The 19605-nt window shown below is 45.6% G+C and overlaps 2 protein-coding genes and 1 pseudogene across 6 annotated transcripts in view; 1 reads left to right on the top strand and 2 right to left on the bottom strand.

The window, feature by feature from the left end:
• Positions 1-12424, bottom strand: part of LOC140514449 (gamma-tubulin complex component 4) — a 28981-nt gene extending 16557 nt beyond the window's left edge. For 2 of the 5 annotated variants that reach the window (XR_011970636.1, XM_072624854.1), the window contains exons 1-6: positions 11936-12424; positions 6442-6570; positions 4500-4622; positions 4011-4064; positions 3501-3557; positions 1372-1451 (exon numbers count right to left, since the gene is read on the bottom strand). Coding sequence is in view for 4 of the 5 variants with exons in the window: in XM_072624854.1 (XP_072480955.1) it covers positions 1372-1451; positions 3501-3557; positions 4011-4064; positions 4500-4622; positions 6442-6570; positions 11936-12013 (521 nt within the window). In the remaining variant the exon portion in view is untranslated. The remainder of the gene's footprint in view (positions 1-1371; positions 1452-3500; positions 3558-4010; positions 4065-4499; positions 4623-6441; positions 6571-11935) is intronic. The other 3 variants (XM_072624852.1, XM_072624855.1, XM_072624853.1) reach the window with 3 other exon arrangements.
• Positions 12425-13054: 630 nt separating this feature from the next.
• Positions 13055-19605, top strand: part of LOC140514461 (uncharacterized) — a 65792-nt gene continuing 59241 nt past the window's right edge. Inside the window, 4 exon segments of the mRNA XM_072624895.1 lie at positions 13055-13646; positions 14027-14231; positions 16769-16860; positions 18281-18512. Coding sequence (XP_072480996.1) covers positions 13332-13646; positions 14027-14231; positions 16769-16860; positions 18281-18512 — 844 coding nt within the window. The 5' untranslated portion in view covers positions 13055-13331.
• LOC140514463 (sentrin-specific protease 5-like) lies at positions 15101-16769 on the bottom strand (annotated as a pseudogene).

Genomic DNA, 19605 nt, shown 5'->3' with positions numbered 1-19605 from the left:
CACTAGAGGGTACTGGCCAAGATCTGAGTAAGAATTTGGTGAGTCAGAAGGGAAACTGTCCATTACACTAAAAATAATCATTCCATTTTTATTCCTATCTTTTTGGAATTAGTCATTAAATTTCTTATAATTAAAGTTCCCATATTAAGTTTAAAATGTCCTTCAGCTATTTTGACAGTTTCTTTTCCATATTGTTTATTCTCACCCTGCGTAAGAGTTTCAGAGCTGAAAATTCCTGCTAAAACACAATGAGATGAGCTCAGAGAAGTCTGTTTCTCTGCCAACAAAAGCAGTTTGCTCCTTTTCTCTTGTTTCACCAAAAAGGAAGGGAATGGATGTGGTAAGGGAGGATGACTCAATTAGAAATGGAGCATTACAAAAATACATGAAAAGAGAAGATCAAGCACCCTCTCCAGAACTAGCTCAAGTATTTCCAAGATGTTCTTGTGCAGTAACCAAATATTAGAATTAGAAGGAAACTTGGAGATCAGAGTCCAGTCTTTCCACCCAGGACAGAAGCTTAACTTCAAGTTTTAAAGAAGGTAAGATAAAATGGGCAATATGAGCTGGTTCCCTACCACCGCCAGCATCAAACAGAAAATTCTCTGCTTAGCCCCCTTCTTACCTTTCCGGTCTTCTTATCCTCTACTTCTCTCCATATACTTTACAATCCAGCAGCTCCTGCCTTCTCCTAACTCCATGCTTTGTTACAGGCTGTCCCACTGCCTGGGAGGTTTTTCCTTCTACTCTCCACACGTTGGCTCCCTTGGCTTACTTCAGGACTCAGCTCAAATCCCACCATCTACTGGAGGCCTTTCCTGGTCCCTCCCCAATACCAGTGGCTGATCTGAAATTACTTTTCAACTACTCCATATAAACAATATCTTATATGTACATAGTTTAAAAGTTGTTTCTCCCATTAGGAAAATAAGATACTTGAGAGGAGGGACAGTATTTTTACCTTTCTTTGTATTTTCAGGCTTAGCAAAGAGCCTGGCAAATAGTAAACATTTAATAAAATGCCTGTTGACTTACTGACTGAAAATAGCAATTACTTTAAAAGATATACTCAAATATAGCCAAGCAAAACCCAGCATATATAATGGTAACACCCTAAGGATGATGGGATCTGACAATCAGAGGGACCTTAAAGTCATCCACACTAATTCATTCTCTTTTATGTAGTACCATCCTGGATTCTTTATTGGCTGGCATCCTGGCCTCTCCTACTTTGATCATATAGACCTATCTGCTCAGTGTTAGCTTTTCAGTCCCATCTATTACTAACTATTTTGGAGAAGTTTTAGATCATATGCAAATAAAATGGTCTTGATGAACTGTGTCAATCTTATTTAAGTTTTTGTGACTTACTTTTCTAGCGCACTGCGTACAGGAGGCAGTCCCCCACAGCTGTATTTGTATACTGTTTCCAAGATCTGACACCCATGAATCTGTGGAAAAGATAAACTTCTAAAAATTATACAGTGCCTGCTGCACAGTTTAAATTGTACATTCAGTTGTGATTGGTCCAGGAGGGACCTACTGAATCAATTCCAGTGGCACTTCCATAACTTTGTCCTTTCCTACCTCTTACACATCAACAGTGACTCCCTCATCTCACTCCCCCAATACACACACAAACACACACGCACACACTGATCCAGTGACAGTGGCCTCATTGCTGACATTCTGTCACTGGACTTCAGGCATTTTCCCCAGCTATCACTCATGCCTGGAAATCTTTCCTCCTCACCTCTGCCTCCTAGTTTTCCTGGATCCTTCAAGTCTCAGCTACAGTCCCCCCTTCTGCAAGAAGCCTTCCTGGATCCCCATATTTGCAGGTGCTACTAGCTACATATTCCATTGGGTTTCCTAAAAGTGACTGAATGGGTCAGTCAATCTCCTCCTGAGCCAGATCTACTTGGGGATATGCCTATTAGCTTGTTCTGGAAGAAGAAAGTAGAACTTCTCCACAAAGATACTGCATAAGAATGTTTAAATGTTTAGATTACAGGTTCTAGATTCATCAGCCAAGAATGAATATGTTAATTCAGAAGTAAAAACTACCGGCCCCCCCATCAGCTTCTTTAAGGAGAGAGTTTTTATCTTTGCTTCTGTAGTCAGAAAGGATAACATGGATGTAGCACATTTCCAATTGTGCAGAGTGAAGTCTAGTAAAATGTGCAAATCTTTTCTATTTCTGCTGAACTTCAGCCCACAGCATCCCTAGGCCCATCGTGGAAAAGAAGGTGAGTGAACCACCAGCTCTTCTTGGATTTTTCACTCTCCTTTCCCAATTGAAATGAGACAGAGAAGGCTAACATGGGAAAGGAGAGAAAATTTTCACCTGGCTCGTAACTCCATTCATGGTGGTACTTTTCTTCTCATTTTGGGGGGACAGGGGAGTGTAAAGAAGCTGCAGGGGTAGAGAGGTCCATGAAGAAGCCCACACAAGGCTTCCAGGAATGGAGGGGATGCACTTAAACAACTCACTGTGCATACAGCTGGGTATGTGTCTACACAACACAAAATGAAGTAGAGGGCTGGCAACTGTTTGGTCCAATTCATCAAAGAAAGAAGCCAAATTAGATACTTTTGCCTCTGTGCTATGGTTACCTCTATGTGGGACTGAGTCCTACCCTTCATTCAATTCTTTGGCCTAAATTATCTGGTTGGGCTTTTTAGCTGAAGAAGTGGCACTTATTTACTCTGTGTGTGTGTGTGTGTGTGTGTGTGTGTGTGTGTGTGTGTGTGTGTATGTGTATGCATAAGTACAAGTGTGTATGTGTAAGAGAGGCAGACAGACAGATCAGAGTTGGGGGGGGGAGAGAAAGAGAAGGGGGCAAGAGGGAGGGAGCCCATATACACTAGTATTGATATGTATTCTGCATCTGTGTGACATTTACAAAGGTCTCATTAAATATCTCTGGGGTTGGGAGTGTGTAGAAGGAGGGAAAGAGGACAGGAGTGTGTCACATGCAACCCAATTGTCTCACTGCAGATTTTTTTAAAATGCTGTGGATGAATTTGTAAAAATTATACTACTTTCAAGGCTGCTTCCTGTGATTGTTCTTATAACAACTCAAGAGAAAAGGACTCAGGGAGCCAGAGGGTACTTTTCACAACCCAACTTGACTAGGTAATCTACTCAGCACTTGCTGATTTCAGAGTTACTAGCTCAGATCCCAAAAGCCAACAGTCTCCCAGAATACTTGGAATCAATTTTTCCATGACAGTAATAATAGCAACAACCTAAGTAAAAAGTACATTTAACAAAGTTAGGTGAATGACTTAGGCATGGTGACCTCTTAATACTGAAGCATGACCTTGAGGAAAAAGCTCCTTGCTCCCATCAATGATCAACATGTATGATGCCTTTCCTTCTCAGGTCTAATTTCATGGTTCCCCCAAACACAACAGTTTGAAGAAATCTATGTGGTGCAAATCACTAAGCACACTGAATTACGTACATCATTAACCAGAATAAAAGAAGTGCTTACCTTCTGACTCTTAATCTGTTCAACAACAACCATCACTGAGGGAAAAAGAAGTTGGAACTACAAAGCAAAGCAAAAGTTAATTAATCTAATGTAATCTCTTACGTGTTCCAAATGTAAGAGAGGGAGTATAAACATAAGCTCTGGAAATGATGGCGTTTCTGAATGAAGATAGAGAGATCAACTCCAGCCAGAAGAGGCAAAAAAAGGGCCTACTCCTCTCAGCCTATCTTTAGCTAGAAACACCTATTTTGGAGGCTGGCAGGATAGTCAGTATAACATCAACATGGACAACTTTAGTACCAAATGTTAAGAGACGATTTATCTTCAGAATTCATGAAATAATGCTCATATAATAAAGCAGATTAAATGTACAAAATGTAAAATTTTAGATTCAAATTCCGAATCTGGAAGTAGGAGAGCTCTTCAAAATACTAGATTAGTCAAATATACCTAAAAGACTGAGAGAACAGACAAAAAGAACCCAAGATATTCCATTATCTCCAAAGATACCTGGTCCAAGGAGTAATTGACATGTGATATGGAAAGGTGAGGGTCAGCAAGGAACTGCAATAAAAAACATAATTAGAAAAACACCATCTCAAAAAGTTTCTAACCTATGACCTAAGAACACTGGCTGGGGAGAGGGAGAGAACAGACCTTGTGGTAATGAGTGCTTTTAGGTTCCCACAGAAGATAGTGATACAGGGTCACTAAAGTGATACAGGTCACTAAAAACTGAAAGCAAAATGTTCACAGAATACCCTGGAACCTCTTACAGAGGCAAGAAGTTACTTTGATCATTAAATGAACAATACGGAGAGCTTATAGTGGTATATGCTCATTAAAGGCATTTTCCCAATTCTGAAACCCTAATTAAAGGAAGACAAGCTATGGTGGGGAGGGAGGACCGCATTTTCTTTCCAAGGATGTGGTCTAGTGAGGAAACTGGGGGACTCAGGGGCATTACTGCCTGCCTCTTTCTCCTCTTCTCTACCTCACCTCTTGCTCCAAGTCAAGCAGTGCTTGACGATATGGCTGCAGGATGGAGTCCAGACCTGTGCAGAAGGCCCGCAAATAAATTCCATGTAATCCACCCTGGCCTTGCTGGGACAGATGGTGATCCTGCGATTAAACAAAGGCTAATTAAATTAGCTCCAGGATTGGGACTTGCAGATCAAGTGCTGAACCTGGAGTCACAAAGACCTGAGTTCAAATATGGCTTCAAAACACCTCCTAGCTGTGGAACCCTAGACATGTAAAACTTCCTCTGTCTGCCTCAGTTTCCTTTGTAAAATGAGGATACTAACAGCACCTACCTCCCAGAGCTGCTGTGAGGACCAAATGGTACATCTGTCAAGTGCTTTACAAAATCCTTTAAGTATTATTTAAATACTATCCTTTTTGTTGTTATTACGTCATTATTAGTTGTACTGCTGATGTTTGAATAGCTGTGTCAAATTAACCTCCGTAAGAAGAAACATACAACGGAGTGAGGGAAATAGTTTGCCCATTAACATTGTTGGACCACAGATTGACAACACCAAAGGTCCTTGGAGTTCATCCAGTCCAACTTTCTCACTTCAGAGATGAGGAAGAGGTTCAGAGAGGTTAAGTGATCTGTCCAAGGTCACAAGAGGTAGAACTGGGGACTGAGTCCAGATTTGGTGCAGTGTGGAGCACTGGTCCTAAGACAAAGGAAAACTGAACTCTAGTGCTGGTTCCAAGACCGATTAGGTGGACAGCCTGAAGCAAAGTCACCTCACTTCTCTGAGCCTGGGTTTACTTCTCTGTAAAATGGGAAAAATATATTTATACTCCCTACCTAAAAGGATGTTGCGAGGAAAGCATTTTGTAAATATTTATATCAGTGTGAGTCATAATTCCTATTCCCACCTTCCAAAACTGATGTCATGTTTATTTTAAGCCAGAACCTTCTTAACCCTTTGCCTTAAGGAAGAATAAAAACTTTGTGATGAAAAAAGAAAAAGGACAGAATTCCTCCTCTGTTGAAAAAAATCCATCTTCCTTGAGAACTATTGGATCTGCGGAACCCATATTTTTAACTCCAACTTGAGCAAAAGCCCAGCCAGAAGTCTAAATTTAAAACCAGCCTCCAACTCCCTTCTCTCTCTTTCTAATGTGTATAATGCCACTCATAGACAGATGTTCTTCTGAGACCAGAGAGGTTCTGTTACTTCCTCAAAGGTCACATAGGAAGTATGTGACAGAACCAGATCCCCACCCAGCACTCTTCACATCGTACGCTGCTGACTCTTATGCTGTAGAACAAAAACTCCCAGAACTTACAGAAAAACAATTCAAATAACGACACATTTGTAAATAACCTTAGGGGAATTCCATCTTCCACAGGACTCTCTCTTTCATTCATCACATGGATCTGTTATGCTTCTAGGAAGCTAGGAGTTGAAATCACAGAGAGGCAAATTTATACTCAATGTCAGGAAAAAACTTCCTAACATCTACCAGGGGTGGGGAACCCGTGTCCTCAAGGCCACATGTGGTCCTCTAGGTCCTCAAAAGTGGCCCTTTGACTGAACCTAAACTTCACAGAACATATTTCCTTTGTTCTGTAAAACTTGGACTCAATCAACAGACTGTACCTGAGGACCTAGAAGGCCACATGTGGCCATGAGGCTGCAGGTTCCCCGCCCCTGACTTAGACCTATCCAAGCAGGGAATGGGTTACCTCAGGAAGTAATGAATTCTCTCCCATTAGAAGTCTTCAAGGACTGCTTGTAGTAAGAGTTTGGGCTATTTAATTCTCAAATTCAGTGACTCTATAAATGTTCCTGTCATTAATATTATTCGTAACACTGTTATTAATGTTACTATTAATACTACCGATACTTGGCGCTCTTCTGAGCCCAAATGCAAGACGTATAAAAAACATCACCACTGTCCTCAAGGGCCGACCACCCACCTGCTGCTGCACATGGCCTGTATATCGTTCAATGAACTCTGTAAAGCGAATATAGTCCGTGCCAAGGCGGCAGAGTCGATTCAGGACGCTGGTTTCGCTCGGATGGAGAAACGGAAAGTCCTGTGACACCTACAAAAGTGGTAACAACATTAAGGACACAGATGCCTCTGATTCATTTGACTCCCACCCTAAGGATACTCCAAATGCTTTACAATAATGACAGGATGTTTTTCTCCAAATGTTTTATGATGACATTTTTTTCTCCTCATTCTGCCTTTTGTGAGGTGTATTTATCAGAAGAGTTCTGTAAAATATAACTATTTGCACATGACTGGCATCTTTTTAAAGTGATTATAACAAATACATCATCATGTAAATGTCACTTAAAAAGAAAATGGTGTTTATTTTTTAAATGTAAAATTTCAATTAACAAGCATTTATTTTCTTTCTCTCCTTCTCTCTCATTAAAAAGAAAAAAAGAAAAACAAAACCCCTGTAATAAATGTGTATAGTTGGGCCAAACAAATTCTTGTACTGTCTAGGTCTAAAAAATGTCTCATTCTACATTTTGAATCCATCACCTGAATGGACTTTCATAATCTGGAAGGAGGTCAAGGAAGCTATGTAATAAGCAATTACCTTTTCCTTCCTAATCCCTTCAGCCTTGCCATCTCTAACATTCCACCAATGAATAAACACTTACCAAGCACCTTCTGTGTGCCCAGGACTGTGCTAGTTGTAGGGGATATGAAGAGGCACACCAACATATGCATATGAAAACTTAAAAAAAAAAAAAACTACTCAAGAGACAATGCAAGGCAATTGTATGAAGAAATTAAACAAAAAAAGTAAGAGAATTCTCCTCTTCTCAAACCCTATCACTTCACTAAATACCAAAGATGAGAAAGTCTATAAATAAGACAACTTTCTAAGTTGCTAAAATTGGAAAGTTTAGGGAAAAAATCCACCCAAACCACAGGTTAAATACAAAAAAATTCAAAAAGAAGAGGAAGAACAGCGCCGACTCCTTCTCCTTGGCTGAGCTCTTCAATTTCACGACCACTTTCTGAGCACCTCTGGGACAGGCACGGTGAGCAACAGAGGAAAAATGCAGCTGCATCTGCTCTTAAGGAGTTTACATCATACTGAGCAATACAGATAAGTAAATACAAAATGTATAAAAAGTCATGGGGGAAGGGTATCAACAAATGGGAAATGGGAAGAGGCATCTTATCTTCTGAGCTGAAGCTTGAAGAGAGCGGGGTCCCAAGAGGCAAAATGAAAAAGGAAAGCCTTTTAGGCATGGGGCACAGCATGGGTAAAGGCATGGAGAGAGGAGATGGGGTGCTCTCTACTAAGAATAAATAGAACCCAGTACAGATGGAACATTTAGTATATAAAGGAAAGTAATATGTAACCCTAGTGTAAAAAAAAGCTGGAGCCAAACTGGGAAGGGCTTTAAGTGTCTCTGATCCCTTCCCCTCCTCCCCAAAAAAAGTCTGAATTTTTTTCCAGTGCCAAAAAATCACCATTGAAACTCCTTGAGCAGAGGAATGACAAGATCATACATATGCTTTAAGAACATTACTTTGGTAGTTCTGTGGAGGGTGGACTGAAGAAGAGGAGACCAGATGCAAGGAGAACAATTAGAAAGTTATTCCAATTTCAAGGCATACACTGGTGAATTTGCATTTGATTTTAGAGGCAACAGGGAGCCATTAAAGCTTCATGAGCAGAAGAGTAGCATGGTTAAACCTATTCTTTAAGGATATGACTTTGGCATAAAAAGAACAGACTGAAAAAAGGGAGGGAGTGCAAATCAGAGGTTACTACAATAGTCCAGGTGAAAGGTGATGAGGACCACAAGTAGGAAGGCTCCCATGAGAGGAGAGAAAAGAACGTAGGTGAGAATGTCATGGAGGCAGAAGAGGTATGACTTACCAACAGATTGATCCCTGGGGGATGAAAAGGCTAAAGGAAGAATGAAGGATGACTCAGAGTTTCAGTTGTTTAACGGATAGTTGGAGACGTGGCACCAGAGCTCAGGACTGAGATGAGGGCTATCTGCCAAGAGATAATAGTTGGTCCCACGGGAACAAGAGGTGAACACCGTAAAAGAGTAGAGGTAAAGGAGAAGAGGGTCCAGGACCCAGCACTGTGGTGCTCCCACCCAGGGACAGTGCTTACGGGAGGATATGGATGAAGATCCTGCAAAGAGACTGAGAAGGATGGGTAGAGCAGAGAGGAAGAGAAGTATGAAAGAACAATGTCATACAAATCCAGAGATGGGAAAGTCAGAAAGAGGAGGCAGAGAAGTCAAGAATGATGAGGACTGAGAAAAGACCACTGGAATTAATAATACAGAGATCACTGGTAACCTTATACACAGTAACTTTAGCCAAGTGGTGAGGACAGAAGCAAGGATGCAGGAGGTTGAAAAACATGTGGGAAATGAGAAAGTAGAAGCAATGAGTGCAGACAGCTTTTTCTAGAAGTTTAACAGAAAACAGCTGGCATGTTTATGGGGCATCATGGAAAGAGCCGGTGGACAGGGAGAGATTAGAAATTTGGGAGAGCAAAGAGATATCTGAAAGAGCAAGTTCCCAGAGGAGATAGGAGAGGAGGTGATCAAAGGTTTTAGTAGAATAGGGCTTCTTCATTTTTACTGTGTCATGGACTCCTTTGGCAGATCATGTCTGGTGAAGGCCAAAGACCCCTTTTTCAGAAAAGTTTGTAAATATGCAAAAATAAAAAGCATGAGATTGCCAAAAGAACTAATTATATTGAAAATGTTATCAAACTGTTAAAAAAAAAAAACCAAGTTCAAGGAATCTCTGAAGTAGAGGATTTGGCATTAGTGAAGAGAAGGGCCATGTCTTCTTCCTTGACTAATGCAAAGGAGAGGATAACACCGAGATGATTTGAAGTACATAACAGAGTATATTAGCAAGCACCCTAGCACACCCAGGATGGCCTGCTAGCACAGGTTCTTTGATCTGCTTTTAAAGGAAAGACTGCTCAAAAAGGGGTTAACAATCCTACTTTAATTACATTCACTAGTTCAGGGGAAAAGTCAGCACCCTGAACTTGGAGAAAATGCAAGCAGAGAAATTAGCACAAAGACATACAGAACTCCAACAGTCTGGGTAAAGCAATATTGCTGTACACTTTATGTACATCACTGGATTGAGGGAGCACAGCCATCAGAGCAGTCAGGGTGTGGGGCGGAGATGTGTGGGCTCCGAACATATGGCTACTCAGAATCTCCACCAGGAAATCAAAGAAATCCAAAGATCCTTCTTATGAGTGGACCCCCAAAGCAAATGCCTACTCCCAGAATATATAACAAAGACTTGGCATCTGATTGGCTGAGTGCTCAGGAGCTTGAAGGTGCCCCAGCACTTAATTAGAAACTCCCTGTAGCCAGGGCTCTATGTGTCTATTAATGGTCAAAGAAGATCTTCAAATTCCCTTAACATTCCACAGAGGAGAAGAGGAAGCTCATGATGAACAGTCCTGAACTTTGAGTGAAGTGTGAGTTGAGACCTGCTGTCTAGAGAGAGCAGGGAAGGGGTGGGAGACAAGTACAACAGAAGGTCAATCAGGGAAGAGAACTGGCAAGCAGAAGTGAAGGCCAAGTCAAGATTAAGTAATATCCATTTGTGGAAGACCTAATTAGCAGTGCTGGGACTTCCTCTAGCAGCATTCATTAGCATGCAAGTAGGAGCAGATAATCAATCAGCAAGTATTTATTAAGTTCTCATTATAGGCTTGGCATTGTGCTAGGCAAAGAAAAATCGTCCTTTTCCTCAAGGATCTAAGTACTCCACTGCGGAGATACGACATATTTGCAAGCAAGTCAATACAGAACGTACACAATACAATTTTTCAAGGGGAGAACTAGCAGCTGCGGGCCGGCGCCTCATGGAGGAGATGGCACCTAAGGGCCTCCAGGAAGAGGGGACAGCCTGTGACAGGCACAAGGAGGGGAAAGGGAATTGCATGGGCTCAGTTTGGCTGCAAGGGAGTGCGTCAAGGGTACTCATGTCTAATCGATCACTCTGGAGTTAGACTGTGAGGGTATACTCCATGCCCGGTGGAGAAGTCTGAGCCTAGAGCCCAGCCAGAGCTAGGAATGCTCCTTGGGCAGGGGAGGGAAATGGTCAGGTCCATGTTTTAGAAGGGAACCCCGGGGAGGATGCATTCAGGAGGCGGCTTGGGTGTGAGAGGCAGAGGCAGGACTCGCTGATAGACACGGAGGCTAAGGGAGAAGGACAGGGAAGGCTGGATCTGGGCTGGGGGAGACGGAGCTTTGGACAGGAACCGGGAAGTCAGCAGGAGGAAAAGGAGATTCAGGGATGGAGAGGAGGGCTTTTTGGACACGTGGAGTTTGAATTTCTTATAAAACACCTGGTTTAAAATACCTAACGGGCAGGGTGTGAGGTGTCTATGCAGGGAAAGAGACTAAGGCTGCATATCCAGGCAGGATGCCATCCGCGTGGGGAAGATAACGAGGTCCCTGAGAAAGGAGAGGGCACAGGCACACCTGCATCCGGGGAGCTGAGGAGTGGTCACATACGTAGGCAAAAGTCGGGTGGGGGGAAATTAAGTATTACAAACTGAGAGAGGAGTGTCCGGGAGCTGGGGGCTGGGGGGGGCGTAAAACGTCAAATACTGAAGCGAGGACTTGCCAATAAAGAGACCATTAGTAACCTGAAGAGTCTAGTTTCGTTGAATGATGGGGTCAAGAGACAGACTGCAGAGGGTCAGGAACGAAGAGGGCGCAGCGCGGGCAGCTTCTCCCAGCAGGGGGTCCAAGGGAGAAGAGGCTCGTAGGAGGGGCTGCACGGTCAGAGCCTCTGGAGGGGGGCTCGGGTCAAAGGGCAGCCTGAGCCTGGCAGGGGACCCCTGCTGTGAGGCGGCCAAGGCGGGGGCGGACCTCGGACCTCGGAGAAGTCTGACCCGCCTGCTTCATTTCTTAATTCTTACAGACCGGGCTGGTTACCGTAAAACACAGCGCAGGGTCCGCAATCACCTTGGACCGTCTTGGGGTTCCTAGGCAGACGCTGCAGCTGCTTGCCGTTTCCTTCTCTAGCTTATTTTACAGATGAGGAAACTGAGGCAGGCAGGGTGAAGTGACACAGTTCTCCCTCGGCCATTCATTCTCTTCAGCCCTCTCGCGCAGACCCCGGTCGTGGCCCCGCCCCTCTACCCCAGCCCGCGCCAGAGCCCCGGGAGCCGACCCCCTCCCGCCCTTTTCCAGGCTCCGCCCCCTCATTAGCGGCTCCCAGGCCAAGCCCCGCCCCCCGCTCCTCCACCGCAGGCCCCGCAGTCCGTCCACGCTCCCTACTCCCAGGGTCCCGCCCCTCTGACCGCCTTACCCCGCCCCCCCCAGGTCCCGCCCCGGCCCTAAACACTGGCACTCTTAACTCCGCCCCTTGCTTTCCCCGTCAGGTGGAGTTCCAATTAGCGCTCCCTTCAGGGTGGGCCGTACCTGGAGGCCGCTCCGCTTGTTCCAGGTGAAGATGGCACCCGGGTACCCGCTCAAAGCCAAGAGCAGCTCGTGGATCATCCCCACGGCGGGCAGAGGGCCGCTGAGGCAGCGTCCGCCGGCGCGAGCTCCCCCGGCCGTCGGGGGAGGAGCGCTGCTCCAGCCGCTGTGCGCAAGGCCCGCTGGGAAGTGTAGTTCCGGCCGAATCAACTAGCCGGGAAAGACAGTTCCTTCGAGGAAGAGAAAAAGGCACCGGCCAGCGCGAGGGCTTCCTTTTCCCTGCCAATGGAATCCCGGAAGCGTTCACGTAGCTTGGTCGGAGCGACCACGTTCGCTTCTAGTCCACCGAGCTCTCTGGGAGACGTAGTCCAGGCAGCGGCCTTGGCGCACGCGCCCTAAGGTCCTCGGTGTCTCCCGCGCGGACTTCCGGTTTGGGAGCCGGTCTGGGAGGCTGGAGAGCCGGGCCGGGGCCGGAGCGGGAGCGGGTGAGGCCCTCCGGGAGGCGGGGACCGGACTCGGTTCGCGGGGAGCGGTGGGAGGGGGCGGGGGTGGAGAGGAGCGGACAGATGGAGGAGGCAGGCCGGGACAGGGGTGCCTGGGGCTCCCCTCAGCCCAATCAGTGACCGTCTGGAAAGGACGGGACGACGCCAAGAGTGACCCGGCCGGAGGGAGCCGAGACAAAGAGACCGAAGCCCGGGCGCCCTGTCCTTTCCCGAACCCCGATCTCCCTCCCTCCGCCAGGCTCCGGGACACCCCAGGTCCTCTCCGCAGGGTCTTGTCCCCCGTGTAGAAGCGCTCCCCCGTCGGCTGTCACCCCCAGCTCACGGTGACCCCCAGGGCCCACCCGGCCCTCCCCTGTCGTGCCCGTTACGGGCCGGGACCCCGAGGTTCCCCAAACTAGAGGAAAACAAAGACCACACGTTCCTGCATCGATTGTTGCCTGGGGAGGTGGTGAAAGTGGAGCGGAGGGGGCGGGGCAGGCGCGGAGGGCTCTGGGAAGGGCTCGGATCGGGCGGGGGGCGGGCCGTGAGGGCCCCCTGCTGGGTGCTGGGTGCTGGGCCGCTGGCCCCTCCCGCCGCCTGGCAGCCGTTAGGATCCAGACCCCCCCCGGTGCTGTGGAGGTGCGGTCAGTACACGCGGTTCGCTGCTTCAGGCCGCAGAGGCAGCTTTGGGGCAGCCCCGCTCCCGTCCCTAACCCTGGCTTCTGCTCCCAGTCCAGCTGGTTCCTTCAGGCTGGCCCTGGGACGGCCTTGGATGAATGGGCGCCCCCTGGGACCCTCCCATTCCTCTCTGCCCAGGGAGAAGCTCCTCCCGCAGGTCCCCAAAGACCGAGAGGAGGCCGGGGGAAGCCCCGGCTGCCACACCTCCGTCTGATGTCAGACTGCCTCCTCTGTGAACGATGGCCAAGTCCGCTCTGAGAGGCGATGTGGGGAACTCGGAGACCTTCCGACAGCGGTTCAGGAGATTCCACTACCAGGAGGTGGCTGGGCCCCGGGAAGCTTTCAGCCAGCTCTGGGAGCTGTGCTGTAGGTGGTTACGGCCAGAGGTTCGGACCAAGGAGCAAATCCTGGAGACCCTGGTGCTGGAGCAATTCCTGACCGTCCTGCCTGGGGAGAGTCAGCCCTGGGTACAGGAGCATCGTCCAGAGAGCGGAGAGGAAGCCGTGACCCTGGTAGAAGATTTGGAGAGAGAACCCAAGAGGCCGGAGTGCCCGGTGAGGAGCGGGGGATTCCGAAAGCAGGGTGAGGGACCACACGACAGGAGAAGTGGGGGTACAACAGGCCTTTGGCTCTCTGTATGATGGGTATTATTTCTGCCACGGAAACCAGTGGGTGACCGTTTGGCTGATCCTCCATCTACTATGCCAAAATGTCTCAGCAGTTTCTTGTACCGGGAATAAAAGGAGGGCATTGTTTTGAACTTCTTTACCAAATTTAGCATCTTGATCTCCCCTTTCTCAAGCTCTTTGCTGCCTGGGGAGTGGGATGTGTGGTTCTGCCCCTGTGGGATGATCTCCTTTGATTTCAAGTATTTATCCTTGGAAACCCACCCTAATCTAGCTTGTCATTGAGAACTAACGGGTATTCTGTCTAGGTCGCTGTCCCTGTGAAAGGGCAGGAAGTTCGAGCAGAGAAGGTGACACCTCTAAGATCACCTCTGCAGTTACCAAGTGTTCAGCAGGAAGCAGGGGAGTCCCAGCCCAAGGCTGTGGCCAAGAAAGAATGGGCAAGTTGCCCAGAACTAAGGCCCCAGGAACAACTTAACCTAAAAGAGAAGCTCAGACCTCATCAAAGGACTGGTAAGAATACAGGTTCATTTAGGGAAAAGAGGGAGACACTTTAGGTTAGAGAGCTGACAATGAATGAGTGAGGCACTCTCAGGAGACTTTGGGATGTTTTAGAATGAAGTAGCCATTAGGGATCGCCAGAAGTTCACCCTCTGCCTCCTTGAAGTACCACACTTAACCTACTCACCTCAGTGATCTTTTTTTTTTTTTTTTTATAAATTACCCTAAATGTTTTCAAAGGCATTTTTTGCAGAATTTAGCAACTTATTTTCTTTTGTTTCATCTATGTAAAAATAGTATTAATTCACCTTTATCAATATATAATCCTTTTCTGTTTTTTAGGATTTTTTAGGGTTTTTAGGGTTTTCCCCTCCAAGTTGAATTTTTCCTCAAGGTTTCCATTTCCCTGAATCTTTATTTTTGCTACTTTTCTCTGGAACCACCAGTTCCAGTGTTCCACATCTAGTTTGTGAAGCCCAAAATGGACCATATTTTTTTGAGAGTCTGATAAGTACAGGTTTGGCAGAACATCCTAAAGTTCTTATATGTTGTATTCATTCCCTTATATAACTCCCATTGTTGTGCTTAGGTAATAATTTATATCACCTGGTAAATTTTCATGCTGCCTCAATTTTTTTTGTTGTTGCCCTTGTGCCAGTTGGTCATTCTTTACCTTTGAATTATATAGCTTGTTTTTCTTCCTTGTACTCTATTGAACTATATCCTGTTTCTTTTTAATCACCTCTCCAGCTTAAGGCTATTTCAGCATCTCATTCTTTCCCACAGGTTGCTAGCAGATGTTTGCTAGCCACAACCAACTTGGTGTCACTTGTAGGCTTAAAATTGGCGTTCCTTAGACATTTAAGGCACGTATGAAAATATGAAGTAGCATTTTGGTTTATTTGTTGCACTACACAGTTGAAAAATGAATAATTTGACCATCTACTGTGGGTTTTTGTATTGGGTGAGGCACCGTGAAACACAAAGTGTATGTTCACAGTATTTTGCTCTCAAGGAGCTTGTGTTCCAGTTGAAAATCAAAGGTTATATGAAACAGTAGCAAACAATCTGGTTGTTTGCTACTGTATGGTTAAGAGAAGGAAGAGGCTAGAAAAGATAGGAAAAGCTTTCTTGGAATAGGTGGGGCTTTAAGGAGAGTTAATACTAGGCAGAAAGGAGAAATGAAGACATTTCAAGTGAGAGGAACAATAAGAGAGAAGAAACTGAGGCAGGGAAGATCATGCTGTGTTCTTGGAACAGGAAGGAGATTAAATTGCTTTAACTGGAGAAGGAATATTGGAGTAGTAGAAAAATAGGTTGGATTGGTGTGTTCGGGTGAGACTATCTCACTGCTCAGTCTGGTGAAGTGGGATGGATCCCAACCATGGGTGACATTGCCATTCTGCTGACTAGGGAGGGCCTCTCCGACACATGGCTCTGGGCCCCGGGCTACTGGGTGTTCTTGAGTTCTTTCCCTTTGCTGTGGGCCCTAAGGCGCTGCAGTCCATATCTGGGAAAGGAACCTGAGGGAGGGGAGCGGGGCTATTGGGACCTGAGTGAGGGAATGAGCTACAAGTACCCTCTGGCAGCCTTCCTGGCGCTTCTCCCTATGGCCCCTGGCGAACTTCTGCACCCAGCTCCACTGCTGGCCTGTCCGAAGCTTACACGTTCTCCTCGATTTAAACTGGGGGGACCTCAGGATCCGGTACCCAAACGGAATCATGGACAGTTCCTTATACACCCGAAGCAGTGATATCCTTTTCCCCACTATGCTGGCTAAGCTGGGGCCTTCCCGGAGTTAGGGACGGCTGCTCCGGCTCCATTATGTTTGGGCCCAGCCCTTGGTAGCAGCTGCAGTAACAACCATTTCCCTTATGGTTCCTCAAGGTGACTAAGGTGGGGCTGCTCTCCACCTGGCCCTCCCTGCTGGCTGTCCTGAGCCTGCCAGGATCCTGGTGGTCAGTCCTCTGCCTGCAGCCATTGGCCTGACCTAACACACTGCCCACTGGCAAGCCAGCTGCTGCCGTGCGGGGCTCTTCCTCTGACTGGCATTCCTGGGCAGCATTCTCAACAGATGCTGCCAGGCTTTCAACGAGGTGCCCCCGGATGTGGGGGCTTACAGTGCCAGGGATTGGGTAGCTATGGGGAGCAGCCAGGCCCGTTTTCTGGCCCCACTTCCTCTGGAGCCGAAGAACCTTCCTCCCACGCTGGAGGGATTGGTACAGCCTGTGCCAGGTCCTCCGGGTCTCCTGCCTGGCGCGTAAAAGGCAGAACTTTTTAAGGCCCTCAAACCCGGCCCTCCACTTCTCTGAGAAGGCTGGCAAGTGGCTGCTTTTGCTGAGCAGAGATCTTTGCTGGCCTTTCATTGCTCTGTGGCATCGTGGGACCTGGACGCCTGATGCTCTGCCCAGGGCCCTGCTGCGTCACCCAGCCCCCGCCCCAGGGCCCCGCTGGCAAAACAAGTCAATTGTTAGGAAGTTCTTCTTTCTATTAAAGTGAAATCTGCTTCCTTGTAATTTTTGTTCGTGGTTCCATGTTCTGTTGTCCAGGACCAACTCAGTGTGGTGCAGTAGAAAGAGTCCTGGATGGAGAGTCAGAGGACCTGAGTTCAAATTCCCACCTATGCTATGCATCTCTTGGGGCAAGTAATTTTGCTTCTCTGGGCCTCAGTTTCCTCATCTGTAAAATGAAGGCTCCAAATTGTGGCCCTTTGGAAACTTTCAGAAGTTTAAGGCAACCATTCCTTTGTCTCCTCAATCTTCTCTAGGCTTTACATTCCAGTTCCTTTAATCTTTAGAAGGCATGGTTTCAAGTCTCCTCACTTCCTTGATCAACCCCTTCTTAGGGGCTCAGTGCTTAGAACTGGATGCAATGCTCCATATGTTGTCTGAATCAGCCAGAGAAGGGCAGGGCCACCTACCACCGCCTTGCCTTTGAATATTAATAAAGACCAAAATTGCATTTGATTTTGCTGTTGCATTGCCACATCATACTTATTGACTTGTATGGAGTTTTTGATCCATCAGATCCTCCAGATTTTTTTCACTTTAATTGCTATATATCCACATGTCTCCTGCCCTATACTTGATAGCTGTGTTTTTAAGCCCAAATAGAGGACTTTTATCTTTAATATATTTTTCCACATATACAAAGGTTTTTTTTTTTAATTAATCTATGATTATATTATAGAGAGGCACTACAATGAAAATCTGACTTTAACACTGGAAGAACCTGAGCTCAAGTCCAGCCTCTGGCCCATATTGGCTGAGTGACCCCTGGAAAGTCATTTAAATCAATGTTCTGGGCAACTCTGAAACTATATATTGGAGAGTATTGACTTGCATCGTTAGAGGGACTTCCTTATCTAGGAGCTCCCTATCCCAATGAAAGCTAGGAGCTCCCTATCCCAATGAAAGCACAGACCTGTACCATATCCCTCTCATGATTATATTTTCACCTTGTTAGCTTCAGTTGATCCATACTCATTTGGATCACTGGTCTGTTATTTAGTGTATTAGCTGCTGCTCCTAGCTATGTATCATCTGAAAATTTAAATGCATGCCACCTATATCTTTATTCCACTAAATCACTGGGAAAATTTTGAATAGATTAGAGCTAGATTAGGATCTAGCTTCATTCCATCATAGCCCTTTTCCCTTCAGTCTGACATCAATCAATCCATTCATCACCACACTTTGGGTCTGGTTAGTCAGCCAGTTCTGAATTCACCTAACTATGCCGTTAGCCAGTCCACATTTTGCCATCTTGCCCAAAAGAGTATTATAAAAGGCTTTGTTAATCAAGATATACTATGTTCAAATCCTTGACAACAAAAAGAAATAAGGTTCATTTGACTTCCCTTGTTCTTATTACACCCATGCAGGATCGCAGTGATCACCTCTTCCCTTTCTAAACACTCACAAACCTTGAATTTTACCAGAATTTGCTGTCAAGCTTAGTAACCTAAAGTTTCAATTGCCTACCATTCCCTTTTTTTGAAAACCACACAGCCCCCTTTCTCCTTGTGACCGATTGATAGTTGGTTTCTCCTTTTTTTGCAGGGGACAATAGACTCCATGATGCTGAGCGCTGTCTTGTACAACATGGTGTTTTGGCTAGCATTGGGATGGACTCTATCATCTGCTCATAGTCCTCGGACTCCAGACCGAGTTTCAGAAGCAGATATTTAGAGGTTGCTCCATGGAGTGATGGAACAGCTGGGCATTGCTAGGCCCCATGTAGAATATGCGGCTCATCAGGCTATGAATCTTGTGGGTCCACAGAGCATTGAAGGTACTATGTTTTATCCCTTCTTGGTTTTGCTTTGTCTTTTATTAATTGACTTAAAAAAAACCCTATTACATCCTCTTTGGTCCTTTCCCACTATTTCCCTTTTCTAGGCTTTGTATACCCACATATAAAGGAGGGATTTGCTCCCTATCATAATGTCTTAACTGTAAAATGGGGATAATAACGGCACTTGCTGCACTGGCTTGTTGTGTAGATTAAAAGAGAGAATATTTGTAAAGTGCTTAGCACAGTTGCTGGAACAAAGGAAATGCTTAATAAATGTTTCCTTTCAGTTCTTCTCACCCAGTAATCCAGAAGGCTATGTTTGGGATTGACTAAATGCATGCACTTATATCAGTAACTTGGTACTGGTGTTGATTTAGGTATACTTACCCATTTCCATTAGGCTCCTTTGACTGCATTATACTTCAGTAAATATCTGTATCTTTGTAAAAGCAGGAAATGCCTGGTTAGTCACCCCCGCCGTTGTCATGGAGAAAAGGTTCATGTGACTTTCAGAGTTTCCATTAATATCTTGGATCCTAATTATATGTGTACTGATGGAGAGTTAGTAGCTCACCTGGAAATTAAAAATGAGAGTTTATTCAATTTTCTTTTTAACCAGCTTTTCTAAACAGGAAAATAAACTAACAATCTGACATTTTTTACCAGTTTACTCTTCTCCTACCCTTTCTCCAGTTTTATGTCTTGTAATAATTGTTGTTGTTTGACCAAGACAGAGTGATATCTTGACTTTTGGACATAGTAAAGAGCATGCTGTTTCCTAACTCTGTCCTTATTCTGTCAATCAATATTGTACTCACTTCAGTGTCAGAAATTCTGGGTTTGAATCTTGACTCTTCCAGTTGCCAACAATGTTACATAAATTCTCTGAGTCTCAGTTTCTTGATCTGTAAAATGAGATTGGTCATATTTGTACAAGTTACTTGAAAAGATTACTGTTAAAATCCCATGAGTTAGTTTTTGTAAAGGTATCGTTCATCCTTCTTTCTCGAAAAGGACCAATGAATGACATGACAAGTGTGGTGTCTTGACTTGCATGTAAATTGGATTGAAGTGAGGCAGAGCTTGGCAA

The sequence above is a fragment of the Notamacropus eugenii genome, chromosome 7 (assembly GCF_028372415.1).
Source record: "Notamacropus eugenii isolate mMacEug1 chromosome 7, mMacEug1.pri_v2, whole genome shotgun sequence".
NCBI lineage: Eukaryota > Metazoa > Chordata > Mammalia > Diprotodontia > Macropodidae > Notamacropus > Notamacropus eugenii.
Note: the sequence above shows the minus strand (reverse complement) of the source record. Positions and strands in the feature narration are given on the sequence as shown.